The 17365-nt window shown below is 46.5% G+C and overlaps 7 protein-coding genes across 7 annotated transcripts; 3 read left to right on the top strand and 4 right to left on the bottom strand.

Moving 5' to 3' along the window:
• Nucleotides 1-217: 217 nt before the first annotated feature.
• FOIG_01588 (serine/threonine protein kinase) lies at nt 218-1400 on the bottom strand (the record flags this gene model as incomplete). The annotated part of the gene is made up of 2 exons (XM_031198556.1): nt 218-537; nt 587-1400. The coding sequence occupies 2 exons, from the start codon at nt 1398-1400 to the stop codon at nt 218-220; spliced, it is 1134 nt and encodes a 377-aa protein (XP_031070593.1).
• Nucleotides 1401-1915: 515 nt separating this feature from the next.
• FOIG_01587 (uncharacterized protein) lies at nt 1916-3649 on the top strand (the record flags this gene model as incomplete). The annotated part of the gene is made up of 1 exon (XM_031198555.1): nt 1916-3649. One exon carries the CDS (start codon nt 1916-1918, stop codon nt 3647-3649), a length of 1734 nt encoding a protein of 577 aa, XP_031070592.1.
• Nucleotides 3650-4392: 743 nt separating this feature from the next.
• FOIG_01586 (uncharacterized protein) lies at nt 4393-5363 on the top strand (the record flags this gene model as incomplete). Its single annotated transcript, XM_031198554.1, has 6 exons — nt 4393-4628; nt 4688-4752; nt 4813-4875; nt 4928-5005; nt 5062-5139; nt 5191-5363. The coding sequence occupies 6 exons, from the start codon at nt 4393-4395 to the stop codon at nt 5361-5363; spliced, it is 693 nt and encodes a 230-aa protein (XP_031070591.1).
• Nucleotides 5364-5614: 251 nt separating this feature from the next.
• FOIG_01585 (uncharacterized protein) lies at nt 5615-7277 on the bottom strand (the record flags this gene model as incomplete). Its single annotated transcript, XM_031198553.1, has 2 exons — nt 5615-6062; nt 6112-7277. The coding sequence occupies 2 exons, from the start codon at nt 7275-7277 to the stop codon at nt 5687-5689; spliced, it is 1542 nt and encodes a 513-aa protein (XP_031070590.1). The 3' UTR covers nt 5615-5686.
• Nucleotides 7278-7885: 608 nt separating this feature from the next.
• On the bottom strand, nt 7886-9346 carry FOIG_01584 (uncharacterized protein; the record flags this gene model as incomplete). The annotated part of the gene is made up of 1 exon (XM_031198552.1): nt 7886-9346. One exon carries the CDS (start codon nt 9344-9346, stop codon nt 7886-7888), a length of 1461 nt encoding a protein of 486 aa, XP_031070589.1.
• A 1700-nt stretch (nt 9347-11046) lies between these two features.
• FOIG_01583 (uncharacterized protein) lies at nt 11047-13461 on the bottom strand (the record flags this gene model as incomplete). Its single annotated transcript, XM_031198551.1, has 1 exon — nt 11047-13461. One exon carries the CDS (start codon nt 13459-13461, stop codon nt 11047-11049), a length of 2415 nt encoding a protein of 804 aa, XP_031070588.1.
• A 1891-nt stretch (nt 13462-15352) lies between these two features.
• FOIG_01582 (uncharacterized protein) lies at nt 15353-15811 on the top strand (the record flags this gene model as incomplete). The annotated part of the gene is made up of 3 exons (XM_031198550.1): nt 15353-15500; nt 15553-15729; nt 15786-15811. 3 exons carry the CDS (start codon nt 15353-15355, stop codon nt 15809-15811), a joined length of 351 nt encoding a protein of 116 aa, XP_031070587.1.
• Between the last annotated feature and the right edge of the window lie 1554 nt (nt 15812-17365).

The following is a 17365-nucleotide window of genomic DNA, read 5'->3' as shown; positions in this document are numbered from 1 at the left end:
GATTAAAGGCAAATCATGCAGGTCTGTAAAATCACCAATCGCCTTTTAATTCCATTAGTAAGACTGCTGACAAGTGTTTGAGGCTTGCTCTTAGCTTACGACTTCTGTACTGGCTCGCTGCACAGGAGTCGATCCATTAGTGACTATGGATGGCCCTGGTAATAACCTGTGTTGTATATTAGCTGAAGGTCTCATCCATCTTGATGGCGCGATTAGCTTAATACCTTGGTTGATAAGAAAGAAGAAGATCCAATGACCTTTCCGCCGGAGTCATGAGCAGCGATTCGAAGAGGTATTTGATCTCATCTAGTCTCGCTTCGGGGACTATCCCTTCATCACGCATAAATCCGATGGCTATGTCAATGAGCATCTTGCTGTCTTTCTTGACAGACTCGAATAGTTCTTCGGGACTCATCTTGCCGTCTTTCTTAACAGACTTGAATAGTTCTTCGAGGCTATCACTTTCGAAGGCTTCGAGTTTCCAGGGTGGTATCCCATCGAGCAAGAGTGACCACAGAATCAAACCGCAGCCATAAACTAGTCTAGTCAGTGGGCAATTGTCTTCACCTGGAACGTCGAAACTCACTGTCTGCCTTGACAAGCTGCTCTGTCGTGACAGGTGTCATGTGTTCTGGGGCCATCCACGGAGGTGTCCCAGCAGTCCATGGTTTTGTTGAGTCGTGCTGGTCAAGGAAAATAGAAAGACCAAAATCACTGAGCTTGGCCACTGGCCTCAGATCAGTATCATGGTGGACTACTAGAATGTTCCCTGGTTTGAGGTCTGAGTGTGCAATCCCGTTCTGATGAAGGGCGTGCACGGCATGAGCAATGTCGCTTGCAAGCAGCAGCTTGGTATCAAGGTCAACCTTTTGCGTGCGCCCAAGGAACTCAGTCAGTGTCCCATGTTCCCCATATTCTACCATGATTACAGGTAGGATAGACTCCCCTGAACTTATTATTTGCTTGTCCCAAGCGAATCCATAGACGTCCAAGATGCGAGGATGTTCCCTGATCCTAGGATGGGAGATTACCGAGAGTTCTGTGGTAATTGACCTGATGACCTCCGCCTCATCTAAGTTGCCAGCTCTTTCGAGGTTGGGCCACTTCAGAGCTACCTCTGCCCCGGCTGTGAGTCTGGATGAGGGATCATCTGACGTACGGACCGACATGTTCTCAGGAAACCGGAAGAGCCGAACTATAAACTGGCCGCCGCGGCCGATCTCATTACTGATCGGCAGATCATTAACCATGCCAAAGCTCTGATAGTACTTATCTCTGACGAAAATGTCATTGAAAACCATGAGGAAGGACGCAAAGTCATAGACTTCATGGTGTTCGTCAACTTGGCCGATTCTGGCAGGGCGTCGGCTGAACAATCGTTGGGCTACGCTGCTGAACATTGCGTTGCGTTTCGGGTGTTCAAATAGACAAGGGCACGTGTTTTTCGAGTTGATGAATTTTGACTGTTAAAATCGGTTGCTCGAGATAAACTCGGTTGGTAAAAGGGCGATTAGGTCGGAACGATTATCGCTGTTTAAATGTAATTTGGCCTTTCGCAAATGCAACATTGGTGGCTGAAAACCTCAAGCCAAGCTGAAAGCTGATGGCTGGAAACCTCAAGCCAAGCTGAAAGCTGATGGCTGGCTGAACAGCATGCATGGACACTTGAAAACAATGAAACTATGTGACATCCAATGATAGAAGCTATTTAGCGCCAGATTTACATGGTGATCAGCCAGAATCCTCGTGACCCCCTCCAGTAAAAAGACTGAAATCTTACATCTCCGTATTTTGACGGGGGAAGGATTTCATTCCATATCTACATAAGGTGATACTCAGCTCCTTATATCTTCCAGGTTCAACGGGAAAACAGTCATCAGGAGATTCGTGATTACGTGACCCCAGAGCTTTCAAAATGGCCGAATCTGTTCTAGGTGTACTTGGCCTCGTTGGTACTGCAATCGACGTCCTCAAACTTGGCTACATAGCCAGCGACCGCAAAGGCAACATCACCATGCTCCGAGGCCAGCTACACCTCGAGAGTGTCCTTCTTCGGAGATGGGCAGAATGCGTCTTAATCGGCCCGCCAGGCGAGGTGCCTGTCATTTCAACGGAAGATTGCGCCATCGCCCGCGAGCGTCTAACCACAATGCTTGCTCTGTTTAGGCATTCTGGGCGTCTGATTGAAAAACATAGCAAAGACATGCAACCACTATTTCTACCAACACAGGCAGCGGAGCCTTCTTTGCCCGGAAGGCACACCACTCTCTCTAACTATATATTGAAGACTGGTGTAAAGTCCAGTCCTTTCAAATGGGCCGTCCATAATGCAGAGGTCCTTCGACAACTTATAGGAGATATTCAAACTATCAGGGAGGGACTAGAACGATTGCTGCCTTCGGATAAACAGCTTCTGAGCCTTCAGATTCTTACGGATATCATGCCATCCACATCCGTAGAATCTATACCCAGTATTGATACTGCGGCCAGAATTGCATCCGAGAACAACACAGTAGACGCAGTTGCTTTGGAAACCCTCCGTGCAACGCTCTCTATTCGCACCCTGTCCCCAGATACGGTTCCTACTATTGAAGAGACCAACGCCAGGATGCGGAAACTTTACATCGCGGATTATTCTGTGAGCACAGAAGATGGGGTACTGCCCCGGAAGATGGATCGCTGCAGTGTTCTCATGAGCAGTACCCAATTTTCTTCCAGCCCTCGGCCAGTTATTATTGAATGGCGACAATTCAATCCAGAGTTGTATACCGATGTCAGGCTTTTCGAGGCTGATGTTGTTAAGCTTTGCTGGCTTTTGAGCTCCTTGAAGAACCATCCAGATGTCCATCTTCCATTCTGCCTGGGCTACTTTAAAGACAGCAACTTTAGCTCAACATGGTTCGGAATAGTTCTTGAGTATTCGCCAACAATTCAAATATCTACAATCGAAACTCAGTCTAGACTGGAGTCGCTGTATGATGCCTTCAATAATGACTCATATCGCTTACCAGCGACTGAGATACGGTTGAGATTTGCTCAGAATATTGCAGCTTCCGTATTTCAACTCCTTTCAGCAGGATGGCTTCACAAATCTTTACGCAGCGATAATATTGTACTCGCAAATGGCCTCCGGGTCATCAATTCAGCTAACTCTTGTGAGGAGTCTGGGACCGTTGACTTCGTCATTGCAGGGTTCGAGTTTGCTCGCTTGGACAAGCCTGGGCAGGTCTCGGCTGGCGATAACAGACCTAGCAAGCAAGATCTCTATAGGCATCCAAATGCCACCGGTAAGAAGAGAGCACGTCGCGAGTATCAACAAAAAGGTTATCTCAAGAGCTATGACTTATACAGTTTGGGGGTAATGCTATCTGAGTTGGGGTTCTGGCGAAGGATTGACGAGTTGCAGTCAAGCCAAGCTGCCAGAGAGGAATGGCAGGATGCACCTTTTCCGCAGTATCTGCATCACAGAGTCGGCTGCGACATGCCAGGCATGATGGGCAGTCGGTTCACGCGAGTGGTACTATGGTGTCTTGCTACTGGCCAGGGCGGCATGGGGCTTTCTACCGACCAGGAGCTTTTGGCGCAGTTCGAGGAGCATGTTTTGATTCCTTTGTCTCAATGTCGACGAGCCGCAGCGTTTTTGTCATAGCTAGCAAAGATAGACGTAATAATCCTTCTCCTTGAGTCTTCTCCTCAGCAATCCATATATTATAGCTTGACTTTTTCGATCTTGGCGCCTATGATAAAAGTATGCTTTCACTTACCGGGTTTACTTACTGCTTTTGTTTATGTTGGATTATGCCTTTCAATCGATTGAAAACGGTTCATGGGATGCCGCGAAAGCCGCAGTATATGACTTCCTTTTATGCATGGACAGCTTGCATATCTCTATTTATAGTCAAGTGCGGGTCGCCCGTAGAAGGTAATATTCAAGCTATCCTTGAAATGATACGTCTCAAAACAGTGGAATATGCCTTTAATCCAAACATGTAACTATTCTCTCGTGATCTCGGCAGATCCGGCATTGGATCCCAATTACTCCGAAGGCGCCGGGAAATTATAACACCGCACCCATTACCTATGGTTTTCCAACTGCTTCGTGTAAGTGGCTCTTACTGCTAAAATACCAAAGCCCAGGAGAAACAGACCATGTCTTCGTAATAAGCTCGAAAACTATTGGTGGATTTTGGTTTCAGATATACATTGGGCCTGTTGGTGCACAGATCCTCGTTTCAACTAACTGATCTAAGCGAACACCAGCAAGACACCCTTGGACCTCGCATTTCTAGACACTATGTAAAGTGCCCTTCATTCGCTGCTAACATACCTTTTTAACCCTATCAAACAGTATTCTCAATTCAATCTAAGTCCGACTATCCAGCAGCCACCAATATGAGGACTTTCACAACGATCGGCACGTTAGCAATAATTCTGCAGCAAGCAGCAGCTAATCTCGACGTCGTGACCTTGGTTACTCGATCCGGTGTTTACATCCAGGAAGCTTCTGCGACGCTTGTTCTCCCAGCTATCCCCAACCCCATCAGTGGAGATGTTGCTCTATGGAGCGCCATTATGATGCAGAACCAAGAATCATTCCTCCAAGGAGTCACTGAGAACGCTCCCGCAGGGTAAAGCAACACACGACATTAACTACATACACGAGAAGATTAGACTAAGTTTTTTTTAGAATGGGATACTGTACCAACCTCGGCAGCAAATGGTGTAACTTTGCGTATGCACTCATTAATGGCAGTGAGTATCTCTTGATGGCATGAATCTTGACCGACTGGTTCTAATATTACGTTTTGCAAGGTTCTCAACCTAAGAACGGCAACACTGTCACAGCTTCTCCTGGATCACGCGTCAAGACTCAATGTATGTATACTCCTAATAAAAACAATATGCGCGCTCTAATCTAACTTAAAAGATAAATTGAACTCTCAAACGCAAATGTGGGATCAAAACGTCACCATCGACGACAAGCTTGTATCCACTGTTTCGACTAGTATGTGCTTAGGATATGTCAACCCTGGTATAATAGAACTAACTGGCCCTCTACAGGCAAGGGGCAGCACGGAGAGATCTTTTACATTGCAATGGAATGTGCGCAGGGCAACTGTGCTACTACTCCCGCACACAGTATGCTTCTCCGTTTGTCGGAATAGAGAATAAGTACTAACATGATAATAGGCTGGGAGAATGTTTCCGTTACTCTTAGCAAGGCCGACCCTAGCTTCGGACAAACTGGAAGCTGGGCGCAGGGTGCAACTGGAGGACAGATGTCGACACCGGATGGTGGTAAAACCTGGAAATTTACCACACTGAAAGTCCCAGCTACTCGTGTCCCGTCAAACGATGCTTAGTAGAGTTGCTTTAATAGTGATGTGGAAGGCGTCAGAGGGCATGCTTGATGAAACATAATGTTGTTCTGATAGCTTGTGCCGCACCACAATGAGACCAATCTTACTGGCATTGAGCTAACCTTTCTTGGCTGAGGAATTAGAGCATCTTATATGCCTTCAAGGCCGGCAAAAGAGTCATCTAGTTTTCCTTCCTATCAGCATTATGCTATAGTCAATGGTTAGGCATTCTGGTACAATATCCAAGGAAACGCCGAGCCACTGCTCCCGTAGCCAAAAGGAGCAGTTTAATCATTTCATTCTTTCTCACTATTATCCATCAGGCCTCAATTATCGTCATCAAGTATCTTTCCCTTCTTCACCATCATCTCAAGGTGCTCAACTTCACTGGCAACCCATTCGCGGAAGCTGTGCCAACAAGACTCACCAGCCTGCCAAGAAGCCCATTGCCAGTACGGATATTCTCCGTCATCGAAATTCTCGCCATCGCTACTCTCTGGATTTTTCCAATATGCTGGTGAGATCATGAAATGCATGAATCCATCGCACTCCGTTGCTGGTGAAAGGGCAATGACTTTAGAATAAATATCTTGGTCTAGGTCACCAAGGAACCACATGCAGTTTTCCACGTCATCATCGGCGAGGCTAATGTTATCGAGACCGTTAATACCACCCTTAAGAAAATGCCAACCTCCCTGAAACCTGGAAGGAGTTAATAGATCAACGACAGAATAGCAAAGCCGTGACTTACCCGTTTGCAACACGGACCATGTCCTTAAAGTCAGATGGTAGCTCACCAACCTTAGCTTCGACTTCTGATATCTCCTCCTCTGTGGCTGGCGAATATAGAATATCTTCGGCACAAGTGAGACCTAGTTCTTCATACTCTTTGCGGTTCACTGTCCATGCAGCTTTGGCAAGTCTATCAAGCAACTCTTTCCAGCCAACTCTTTCTGGTGCAAGTGACCATTGTCGCCCGTTTTGGACACGTACCTTCAACGCCGTTATGACTTGTTCAATCATCGTATCAGCGTCGTCTCCCTCAATGTAGAACGGGTTCCCTTCTTTTTTACTCTCAGCCAAAAGGGGCAATACTCTGTAGATTCCTGGCAGGAATAAATACCGGTCCAATTGAGCCCCATCAATGTCGTTGAAACCATCGAGCCTAAGTCCCAAAGACAGAATTTCGGCAGCAGTATCAAATTCCCCAAGTCTAATCGCCAACTCCACTACTAGTCGTCGATAGAGTAAGTAAGAATGTCTTCTTACGGTCTGATGTCCGTTCCATTTAAATTCCCACTGGGTGACAGGAACTTGAGGCTGCGCATATAGCTTCTTTGCCGCAGCAAGAGCTTCCTCCATATTTTCTTGAGTAGCATATTGGCCTGGCGTCTTGTTCTTGGCCAGTAGTCGCGCACACATTGCGATCATTGGTGCATCGTTAGTCTCGCGCCATATATGTACATCTTTCGGCTCTGGTAGGCTGCAATGCTCAAGCATCCAGCCAGTGCGGGTACATTCTGAATACTCATACCATTGTTGCTTAGCAAGCCTTTCTTTCCGATGAAACGCCGCGTCTGAACTCTCGGTTTGGCCACGAAAAGGATTATTGTATGTAGGATGGGCCTCCCAGAAATTATCGAAAGGCCGACTCCTCAGTTGAAAGGCATCTTGGTTGCTTAAAGAAGACGGGGCAAGTACAAGCTTGTGATACTCATGCAAGGCGCAAATGAGCGTATAAGCTTTATCAATATGATTGGACAATAGGAGGAGCTCGATGAGGCGCTTGATTTGGCGCAAACCGTCGCTAGCATCTTTCGACTCAAGCAATAAAGATATCAGATCAGAGGTCTTGTGCTGGATAAACCAACCATTTTCGCCGGGGTCAGCTTGGTCGATATATGTCAATGAGGACATTTATTTGATTATTGTGGTGAGGAAATTTAAAGCTCAACTTTACGAGTCAGATATTTTCAGGCACCAGGGGCCGGTCGGCAACCACGTAATGAAACAAGGGTACGGAAATGGTTCAACAGCTGCCTGGTCGGTAAATTGATCTTCCAGTCCGTCAGTGTTTAATTGGCGCGCTTTTACGCTCCGGTCATTGAAGCTACCCTGTATTGTTGTTTCTTGACAATACAATTAGGCAAAGATTATTGTTTTGTATAACGACGTAATACCCAAACTTGTGCAGTGACAGTACTACAAGTTGCCTTTCATTCTCCCTCGGTTTGCTCCAAGCTCATCATATTTGGGTTTGTCTGATCGTACTTAGTCATGGAACCTTCATCTTTCAGTTTCCTCCCATTAGTCGTTCTGAGTTCTCGATGCCGTGCTTAGCAGAAACGGGCCGAGGTCATGTCCCGGACACCATGTCATAAGTATACGCATTTATAAAGACATCGTCAGATACTCAGCTCGGCTAGTTTGCACCGTAATTATGTTAATTATTGCACACCTATGTACTATAACAATTAAATATCATCGCGGTATGATCGATAGGATATGAGCCAACGGACATTAGGTCAGGGAAATCTATAATCTTCCTTGCCCATGTAATCGCTCCACGACAAAAACATCTTTAAAGCCTTCATAGTGTCTCTGATTTCCTCCAAAGACGCAGAGTCAGCATCTGCACCGTTTTCACCGAGAAGCTCTCGGGCTTTGAACAGAGCTGTACATATCTCAGCGTTTACAGCTTCAAAACCAGCGTAAATCAGCTTGTCAGCATCGGTGTTAAGTGGCATCGTCTGGATGTAGAAGGTTGAACATCGCTTGTGGGCTTGGCTTATCCGCACATCCTTGTCTGGCGTCGCGTAGTCAACAAAGACTTCAACAAGAAAGCGGATGCGGCTTGCTACGGTTTCTGTTGAGTCTGAACTGTTGGCTATAGATGAGATCTCGTCTCCATAGCGGTGGACAATAAGATCAGAAACGTCTCTCCAGGTGAAAGGCTCCAGCGGACTGGCTATTCTCGCATCTAGTACCGTAGCAAGATATCCTCTTATAGCCGACATCTCCTCCTCGGTGGTGCCAGTAAGCCGTGGGAGGTCCGCATAGTTACTGCCGGGATTCGTCAGGTTGACTGGGAAAAAGAAAGCCGAGACCATGGATGAGTAATCCAAGATAGTCCTACCAGGCCCAATATCGCGGTAGTTGGGCGGAGGATGAGGTCCTTGCCGTGGCCCTCTAGGAGGGCCTCGGTGGCCTCCATCGCCTGGCCCATGATCTCGAGGAGGTCCTCTCTGCGAGTCTGCCCGCTGCAAAGACTGGACTTGCTCCATACCCGATGAGAAGTCACATTTGATAACCTCAAAGCCAGCGCCCTCGGCTCGGATGACACCCTCCAACCGCCATTCGGCGCAGAGGTCGCAAAGATCTTGTGCTCTCTTGAACTCCCCTGGTGGCCCTGGAGGTTTAGTCTCAAGCTTCTCTTCTACCTGAGAGCCCTTCCTGTGTTTGCGCACACCACGAAGCAGGTAGTCCTGCGAGTCAATAACTCCTGTATTTCCCTTGTCGCCGCTCATACCGTCAATATAAAGGAACTGAAGCGGTCGTGTAGTTTTAAATGTATGAAGCCAGCCGTGCATGCTCTCTGTGGGCTCTATGCTTGGATTGAGAAGCTGCACTTGATCACTCTCTCTCTTACGCAGTTCTTCCCGACCCCCTGGAGGCCCCGGGGGCCCTGGGCGACCTGAGCGAGCAAACATCTCAGCGTGTTCGATTTCATAGGCAAGCCAGTCCAGACTCGTTGGAGTCTCGTTTCGTCCATTCCCGTGGTGAAGTAGCACACCTTCAGGAATCGTGGCTAGATACAAGGACATTCCATTTGGGTGAACTGTACTGCCCCATTTACGTAGTGAGTCATGGACTGAGTTGAAGATTTGAGGTCCTCTCTGAGCGGCCGTTTCGGCGCTTGGGCCAAATGACAAGGGCGAGGCGATAGCGAGGGCAACGAACGCGGCTACAGTAGTGCGCAAGGCCATTGTGACGATAGCTCTTAGGAGAGGATCGCATAGGATTTCAAACTGAATAATACAGTTGGTGAGTTTTGGAATGATGCCGATTGAGTTGAGGAGCGGACTGTTATTCTTTCTTTCTGACGCGCGGCACAAGACGACGACTGCAATAATAAGCAGGTGTATATATCCGATACCGCTTTTACGATAAAGGCGCCAGTACGAAAATAGCTGGTCTGTTGGAGCATTGTCTCTCGTTCAACCAATCACACCATTCGACAAAACTATCTGATCAATCTGATAAGCGTTAAATTGTAATGGATTGAGGTCTCTTACCGGAAGTCTGCCCACATCCCGACGGAGCGACGTGTTATCGGTGCACTGATGTAGTTGTAAATTAAGTTAACCCGTTAATTCTATCTATTAAGTCGTCGAGAACTCGCGCTCTGGTTAGGGACAATACTGCCGCACTGTGGCATGGCTCTATCACTATTAGCTTTTTTCCTGTAAGAGGTCATTCGTTTTATCTCGCTAAGCAAACTAATTATTTAAGCTAATTATGAAAACACAAGAGATAATTACATAGAAATCGCGACGTAAAGTATTAAGCCAATCCTTAAATATCCGATATCTAAGACATTCAGGCCGATACTTAGCTGTTAAGTATGATCTTGGTGGCTAATATATATGCAGGGATAGGAAGAAAGCTAGGAATATTTGGGCCGTGAAAACGTTTTGATTCGCGACCCAAGTTCGCATCAACTGTAAGTCTTAAACAGCTTCCTCTCAAATTTGTAAACTTACTCCTATGAAGAAGTGGGGATACATAAGGGGTTGATTTTTACCTTCTTGTAGAAAGACAAGTGCATCAATTGTCAATTGAAAAGTTCCCTTGCTATGCCCCTTTTATTATTCTTGGAAAACTTATATAAGCAGCTTGCCTGTTATGTTACATTTGAATTCCTATCCTAAAACGAATTTGTAATATCCTTTATTTCTTAACGTCTATCTATTACTCCCTGCTATTAAGAGTAAGTTGCTTTAATTACTATATACTTGCAACTAAGGACACTGTAAGAGGAATAAGTATAATAATCTAATATATTAAAACAGTTAAAGAAAGTGTTAGTTACATCATGTGCGACTTGGATAGCATTGAAAAAAGGAGTACTAACAATGAATATACTATAAAGCTCTCGACCTTTGCCTTCACACATTGGTCTTACATTGGCAAATAACACTTCGTACTTACACCCAGCTAATCAAGCGAGATGTCTTTGCGAAAGACGTAAAAAGGGTAGTCGCTATTGTTATGGCTATGAAAACTGTGATTTTTGCGTATTTAAACAGCGTTGCTATTATAAATTTCCCGGGGCACCTCTGGATACTATTGGGAAGTGTATGCGCGAAACAGGGCCCGTTTCGTGTCGCATCGATTCGTGCCAGCCATGTTAAATCCATCGAACTTCCGTCTTCCACTTTGTATAGCTTTCTGACGCTAGACACTGACTAACGGAGCTTTAAACAGGCTATACTGAGTTCTCAAGAGTCAATGAAGCCTGAACCCTAATTCTTTGGGCACTGAATCCTTTTTCATCTCTAACAACCCAGACTCAACGTTCACTAAAGCCCGAGCTCGATTTCCATAATACATATTACATAAAAAATATATTTTTCGACTCCAACGTCATTGAGAAACACTATAGTAAAGAAGAGATTTCTCAATACTACTCAAGAATAATCAGTCTCCAGTTGAGTTCCAGTTTTAGCCAATCTTCCTCTCTAACCACGCAAAGGCCGAGGCGGCTCCAAACCCCTGAACCACGCACTCTTTCCTCTACGATCATAACATTCAAATGCCCCGTATCTTGGTGGACATCAAAAAGAAATTGGCGAGAAATGACAATCAACCCAACTTTCGACCTTGGAGGAGGAGGAGGAGGTATTGCTGAAAGCTCGCTCGAAACATCGTCGACGCAGCTATCGTCTCTTGCTCCATCGTCTGCTTCGTTCATCGTTCCGAACCCACCTTCTTCTTCCTCGCCCAAGGACTCTTCAGGATCATGAAGTATCATAGTCCTTCCAACCATCTCCGGGATATCGGCCACTATCTTCAGGAACCCTTCTGGCGTCAGAATGTGGATGGCGGAATTGCTTTCAAGTCGGATGAGAGTTTCAGCGTGACTTGTCCAGAATACTATTCGTCCGGTATCATAAGGATCATGAGCCATCTCAAGAGGCTCCAGCTCTGAGGCGAGTAAGATATTTGACATGTCTATGGGCCCATACTCTGTGATTTCGCCTTTCCACTTGGGAGTTGTGAAGTTAAAAAGGTTGGAAGATGAAGAGTCGAAACCCGTCTGAATAGGTGATATGCTTCCATCACTTATCAAAGAATAGAATGCCAGGATCGAGTCCGGTTCCACCCTGTCGTTATCATGATCCTCAAGGTAGGGGCTGGGAATCACATAACCAACCCATCCAAGCCACGACCAGCTAGGATAAGACACTCTGCGGATCACTGATCCTCCGGACACTGTCCTATATACCTCTCTGCGACGATCATTGCCCCATTTCCAGATAAGTGCTTGATCAAACTTCTTGGTTCGTAAACCCCAGTAAAGTTTCTCTTTGTTCACATACTCCCATCGGCGGATGAGGCCTGAGAAAGCTGGAAGAGCGTCAGCAGGGTACGTAAGCTTTCGCTCGCTGAATTGTCTGATGGATTTGGACAAGCTTCTCTTAGAGAACTTTTTGTCACCAATGTCCCTCATATCATTGCATCCTAGGTAGATAGATGCTACATCGACTAGTGTTCCTGGGATATCTAAAATCGTTTCTTCATCGTATGTTGTACTCTCGCATTGCCAGTAGACTTGTGACTCCGTGAATATTAGTGTGCGTCTGGATAAGCACCGTTCCTGGTACGTCCAGCCTCTGGTACTCCACCTTGAACACTGTAGCTCATCATCCTCTGAAAGAGCAGCGCAGGGCGTGATGCGCAATCTGCTAGACACTTTAACTTGGCGCTGCAAGAAATCCCGTGGCTGACTCGGAAGACCTGCCAGACCCGACTCGGAATCATCGCCACATCCAGCGATGATTGTGAACAGCGCTTTGGAGTATATCAAATCCATATGTGCGGTTTGACGGCTAACATCCTTGTAGTCGTCCTGGATAATACATAGGGCATCTACCCATAAGTATCGCTCTCCTACTTTCTCAACAACATACATAGAATCCTTGATTGTCTGAGGAAGGAATATCTTATCTAGACCGCCGGACTGTTGCAGTTGAGGAAGGTTCTCTCGAGTTAGGCGCCTCTCGGTGTGTAATTTCATCTTCTGTCCGTCGGATCCCCAGACGTAACTAAGCGCGACATAGCGCATAGAGGGGAGTAAGTCGATAATTTGTCTCTGTTGGACATCGATGACTCGAAACGTACTTAGCCATTCATTGTCGTTGTCGATGAGCCAGTCTGGCTTGTGGCACTTGTCCCCGTGATCTTTCTCACACTGATATATCCACCGGCGGACTAGTTGAAAATCCAGAAGCGGTTCTATTGGCCTGCCAGTGCCGCTCAGAGAGATACAGCCTTCTGTCGTGGGTCTCTTGGCTGTGCCAGGTGTTCCTTCAGGCCAAATCGCTTGGAGGGTGACGCTATCAATTCCCATATGTGTCCAAGGACATGGATGCAGCATAAGCTGAGCACGGCTCACTTCTACCGGTGCATCGTTATCGGAGCCGTTTTCGTCTTCGTTGGTCTGTTGAATGTTCGTTCTGGCGAAGGTTATTTCCCTTAAATTACACCTTATCGGCCTGCCGTTTTCGGTAAGACGTAGACCATACTTTTTTACCTCTTCGTGCAGTTCATTGATACACCTCGAACGTATCGGATACAGTGAGTCTCTGTTGTAGATGTCTAGAGAGCGGCCGTGGGGTGCTCTTCTGAACCGCTCCTTATAGACATCAATCACAAGTTTGCAGATATTGCAGTTTTCTGCGCGCTCCAGGACTTGTTCGAGTGTCCCCAAGCATAGATCCTTGTACCCTAGAATGGATTCGTTCCATTCATGGTAAAAAAGTTTCTGAAAGTCGATGACAGCGCATACTGAGCAAAAAGTATCTGTGCCGAAGCTCATTATGCTTAATAATTAATAGTCTGGAACTGTTAATTTCGCGATGCGGGGAATGAAAATCAGGCAAAGGCTAGTAATAAAATAAAATTGATGGCTCGAGCTGATACGGCACCTGGGAATATTTTTATGGGTCGTCACATGGCTCATTGGCGACTCGAGGGCTTTCGGCCGATCTTCGGCAGATACTCTAAAGTAGCTTAACCTCTCGTGGAAAAGACAGCTAACTTGAGGGTTATACTACAACATCACATTTACAGTACGAATTAGTGGCCTGATTAGATCTGAAGATTTTCACCAACGTTCTTTGTCGTCTGAGGGCTAGTGCACCTGGGGGCTGAGGGTGTGGATGGGACCCGCATTCGAGGAATCGGGTCAAAAGGCTGAGGCAGCGTTTCCTGAGTCAAGATGCATTAGCCGAACCTGGGGTATGGGGTAACAGAAGCCGGTCAGTTCCTGGCTGCAGCCTCTATTTTTCGCAACTTTTCATAACTGCAGACTCAGCTTTCAGTTGTGGAGCTTCAGAAAAAGATCCCCAATGCGCTTTATTAACCTCAGTATGCCAAAACGCCGTGCCAAGCAAGCATGCCTCCATTGTAGGAGAAGAAAGATCCGCTGCGACGTGGCCTTTGGAGGTTCACCATGTGTAAACTGTCGTCTGGATCAGGTCCACTGTGAGGCCAAGAGCCGAAAACCAAAGCGGTAAGTCCTCTATCGACCGGTAGGGAATCAGTAAGACGAGCGAAGCTCACCCGTTTGATAGCAGAAGGCTCGAAACAAAACACGCGGAAGTCACGAACAAGACCAATACTAGCTTCGCGACCACTATTAGCGACGGTATCTGGCCCCAGGATGGCACGTTTACAACGAACGACGACCCATATTTGGGGATCTACCCATTCCCATCCTTGAATCCCTCACCATACAATCTCGACAATGTACAAATCGAGCCTACCGATACTAGGTCCGAAGACGAAAGCATGTTGTTGAAGCCGACAGATAACCAACTCGCTTTCATAAACGACCCAGACCTGAGTAAACTTCCTCCAGACGATGTTAGCTTCCTACGACAACAAGGATGCTTAAGCGTTCCGCCCAGAACTATACTCGACGAAATTATCCGAGAATACTTTCTACACGTTCACCCGATGCTGCCCTTGATGGATGAGTGTGTGTTTTGGGAACAATACGGACAGAAGACGAATAAACTGTCACTGTTTTTGATCCAGGCGATGTTATTTGCTGCTTGTAGTGTGGGTGGACTAATTACACTTTCGAGGTGTTGCTGACATTGTTATAGTTCGTGTCTGAATCTGTAACCAAAGAACTGGGGTTCGAATGCCCTCGCCTTGCGGCTGCTAGGTTTTACCGACGAGCCAAGGTCCTTTTATTCTGTCCAACCCCGCGCTGATAAGGGCTAACGTGAGTAAGCTTCTTTATGACCTCGACACTGAGCCCTCTGCCGTCGATCTAGCACGGGGAGCTTTGCTGCTTACCTTCTTACCCGTCTCGTGTGACAACGGTCATCCAACGCCCAACTCAGTATGGCTGACCAGAGCGATCGAACACGCTGAATGCCTTGGTGCCAATGTGAGATACATCAATGGACCAGACACAGGTCCACTGAAGCGTCTCTGGTGGTGTTGTATCCTCCGTGATCGCAGTATTTCTCTCGGACACAGGCGATGTGTACAGATTCCTGGGCAATACCCGTTACCAGAGGAAGAGGACTTTAGCTCCGAGTTCGACGGGTCTTTGGTGTACACATCACGCATAAAAGCCCAACTATTCAGGGTATTCCGCCGATTGATGGCATTCTGCTACATCGTGATAGATTTGCTTCAGCTCATGGCTCGGCATCGCAGTGCTTCACATCACCTGGAGACAATATGTGCTAATGACCGCACAACTATATCCCAATGCAGAGATAATCTCTCGGCCTGGTTCAGTGCCACTGGGGAAGAATTCCTTGAACTGGGTCACGGAAGTCAGCCACGACATCCGTCTGTTATTGTCTACACGAACTTTGTGTATATACAATACTAGTAGGTTAAATGGACAATCTCCCCAAAGATATCGACAGTAACAAGACTCAAGCACTGCTAAATTGCTACTCCATCATCAGAAACTCATGGTTGATGTTGGCCTGTCTGGTGCGACTGAGTTTCTCCCCTCTACTCTGGTCGATGAGGTTCGGTCTGCCACCTTTCGCCTTATCGACCATCTGGCAGAGCCCGTCCGACTCGGACTTGCGCGGTTTCTGCCCGTCAGTGTGTGAGTACATTACTTCCGGTGAACACGTGACAGATAATACTGAACTGTCGCACCAGGGCTGCCTTTGCCGCTGTGCCCATGACGATGTATGTGTTTGAAGCCAGGCTCGGCGGTCAGGTCACTGCGAACCAGAGGCGGCTTCGGACGCTAGTCGAGATGTTGAAGGTATATCATCCCCGATTTGAGGGGATCGAACCCCTAAGCTTTCTTGTTCGCCAGACTGTCAGCTCGGTCGAGAGTGGTCTGACGAGTCAACGGAAGGGCTGCCTACGAAGCTGGACAGACATCATAGCCTATCAGCCATCCCAATATTTGAGCTGTATGTCAGAAATGGAACGAGTTCTACGTTGCTCACAAGCACCGAAACGCGACTCCATACTGAGCTGTAGCTGGTCTAGTATGATGGAACATTGCCGCCCCACTGAGACCGGGATCTCATGGAGTGTTTCCGACGCCGTTGAAGGCCTCGAAAGTATTCATTCTCTTGATGTAGTAACGGAGATGGACGGAACTAATACCTATCTGTCTGATCAACAGGCATTTGATTTACTTAGCCTTGACTTTGACCTATTGACTAGCATGCAGCTTGAAGACGCAGAGCCGGACAGCAGTGAAGACGGTGTGAACCTCTCAGATCAAACATTAAAGGAGCTGTGTTAGTGGTATTGGGTAGTCATCGGATCCGATAGTATCTATGGAATGTAGAATTAGGGGCTTGGAAAGAAGTGGGTATTCGCTGCTGGCACACAAATCAATAGAACTGTAGACAGAGGTTGTTGGTAATCCGCCGACAAAAAGGCACCCTTTTATGCCGACAGGATGTCAGCGATAGCAGATTGTTTATGAAAATTGACTCTTCATAGAATTGTCTTCCAAACCTAGCCCTGTATGCATGAACTTTGCCACGAACCTGAAACATGACATCAATTCATCCCCCAGCCCGGACCCATTCATCTAATATCTCGATTGCACACGATTTATTTCTACCCTTCAATTAGTCCTTTTGTGGTCTTTCGGATCGTCGGCTTACTCAAGTCCAACTGACTCAGGATTATCAAATGTCCTGGAAGGGAAAAGGAAGTCTCACGTGTCTTGCATAGTATACTTGCACAAGTGATAGATTACCTTGGTTGATTATGCGGGGTAATGATCTTGTCCCTGAGTCATGATACTAGATGTCAACAGGTTGCATATATTTACATAGTTATAGTATAGACAAGGCCCATATCTTTCAACTAGGCAAAGGATAATAACAACATTTACTCTCCTTGGACTACCAATAACCTATCTTTACTATGATTACCCCTAGCAATATTCAACTGGACAGCCCTTCTGCCCTTTATATTATGGCTTTCTGTGGTATCACTACTCACCTAGCCATATTTCGGATTAGCAAGTAGGATATTACTATTTATCGCATAATTACTTTCTTTATTCTTATCTATATATCTGTCTAACCCTCTTAGCCTACTATAATAACCTAGACTATAAGAGCCTTCTTAGTATATAGTATACTACTTCTGGCCTCCTAGTAGCCTTTATAGCTAGGTTATATGGCAGTATGGTTATCTATAGATTCTTCTTTTATCCCTTATACTAATTCCCTGGTCTAATATTTAATCTCCTATTTTTATTA

This window comes from Fusarium odoratissimum (genome assembly GCF_000260195.1).
Source record: "Fusarium odoratissimum NRRL 54006 unplaced genomic scaffold supercont1.2, whole genome shotgun sequence".
Lineage (NCBI taxonomy): Eukaryota > Fungi > Ascomycota > Sordariomycetes > Hypocreales > Nectriaceae > Fusarium > Fusarium odoratissimum.
Note: the sequence above shows the minus strand (reverse complement) of the source record. Positions and strands in the feature narration are given on the sequence as shown.